General features: G+C 61.1%; 1 protein-coding gene across 1 annotated transcript; it reads right to left on the reverse strand.

Moving 5' to 3' along the window:
* Nucleotides 1-36: 36 nt before the first annotated feature.
* Nucleotides 37-885, reverse strand: LTAA (threonine aldolase; the record flags this gene model as incomplete). The annotated part of the gene is made up of 1 exon (XM_005854692.1): nt 37-885. A coding segment is annotated over one exon (849 nt), but the record flags the coding sequence as incomplete, so codon positions are not given.
* Nucleotides 886-1,446: the final 561 nt, after the last annotated feature.

A 1,446-nucleotide genomic window follows, 5' to 3' on the forward strand; every position in this document is an offset into this window, starting at 1 on the left:
AGGGTTGAGGAAAAGCTCCTTGTAAGGCTGAAGAACCTTCTCGAAGACCGTGATGGCTTTCTTGATGTCCCCCTCCGAAACGTCGTAGTGGGTCACCATCCGGATCCGTCGGGGACCCACCGCAAGTGCAAGCACGTTCCTCCGCTCTAGCTCCTCCAGGAGCTCGGGCGGGGACAGCGGGAGCCGGTCCTCGAAGTCTATCATCACGATGTTGGTCTCGACCGCTTCCACGTTAACTTTCAGGCCGGGGAGGGTGGAGAGCCCTTTGGCCAGTCGCCTCGCGTTCTCGTGGTCCTCCGCCAGGCGCGGCAAGGTCCGTTTGAGCGCCACCAGTCCCGCCGCCGCCAGCACGCCCACCTGGCGCATGGCCCCGCCCAGAGCCTTCCGGAGCTTGCGGGCCTTCTCGGTGAAGGCGCGCGACCCGACCAAGAGCGAACCGGCGGGTGCCCCAAGCCCCTTGGACATGCAGACAGTGACACTGTCGGCGTGCTTGGTCATCTCCTTCACGTCCACCCCCGCCGCCACCGCCGCGTTCCAGATGCGAGAGCCATCCAGGTGGAGCTTTAACCCGTGCTCGTGCGCGAGGGCAGCCACAGACTCAAGGTAAGTGGTGCTCAACACGCGGCCCCCGCACCGGTCGACCGGATTTTCCAACGTAATGAGCTGAGCGAGGCTTGCATCACTCGACTCCTCAACGATGGCCTTCCGGAGGCTCTCCAGGCTCAAACTCCCATCCGCCTCGCTATGAGGCACAGGAAAGGGGCTCACCCCCCCGAATTGTGCAGCGCCACCTTCTTCACACAGGAAGACGTGACTCTTCTCCCCGCAAATGAAGGAGCTACCGCGGGCAGAGCACCAAATCATGATGCTGATCAGATTCCCCATGGTCCGTGAGGGCACAAAAAGCGCCGCCTCATGGCCCAAAATCGAGGCAACTTCCCTTTCTAATTGGTCTACGGTGGGATCCTCCCGGAAAACATCGTCCCCTACCTCCGCCTTGGACATGGCCTTTCGCATTTGCTGTGTGGGCAGGGTGACGGTGTCACTTCGGAAGTCGGAAAAACCCTGCCGGACGGCCACAGCGGGGTAAGGCGGTGGATTCGTAGTGGGAGACGTGATGGGAACGCCCGCAGGAGACGAGGTTGTCGTTTCGGAGCCTGAGGTTGCACTGGCGGAGGCCAGGGGAGAGGAGAGAGTGAGGAAACTGGGTCGCGGCGGCAGCTCCTCAGGTCGAAGATGCCAATTTTGAATCCGCGAACCGAAAGAGCCTGTGACGCAAGGTCTTGCCAGGCCTGGTCCGACCCATGCTGTCGATCGCTCGCACAGGACTGTGAGCAGCAAAGGTATTACAGCCAGGCGGCTGGAAAGACGAAGCATTCTGGTCGCACGCCCAAGCTGTTCTTGTGAAATTGAGAAAGTACTCCTCCCCACCCTTTAAAGGACACA

Source organism: Nannochloropsis gaditana (genome assembly GCF_000240725.1).
Source record: "Nannochloropsis gaditana CCMP526 unplaced genomic scaffold scaffold416, whole genome shotgun sequence".
NCBI lineage: Eukaryota > Eustigmatophyceae > Eustigmatales > Monodopsidaceae > Microchloropsis > Microchloropsis gaditana.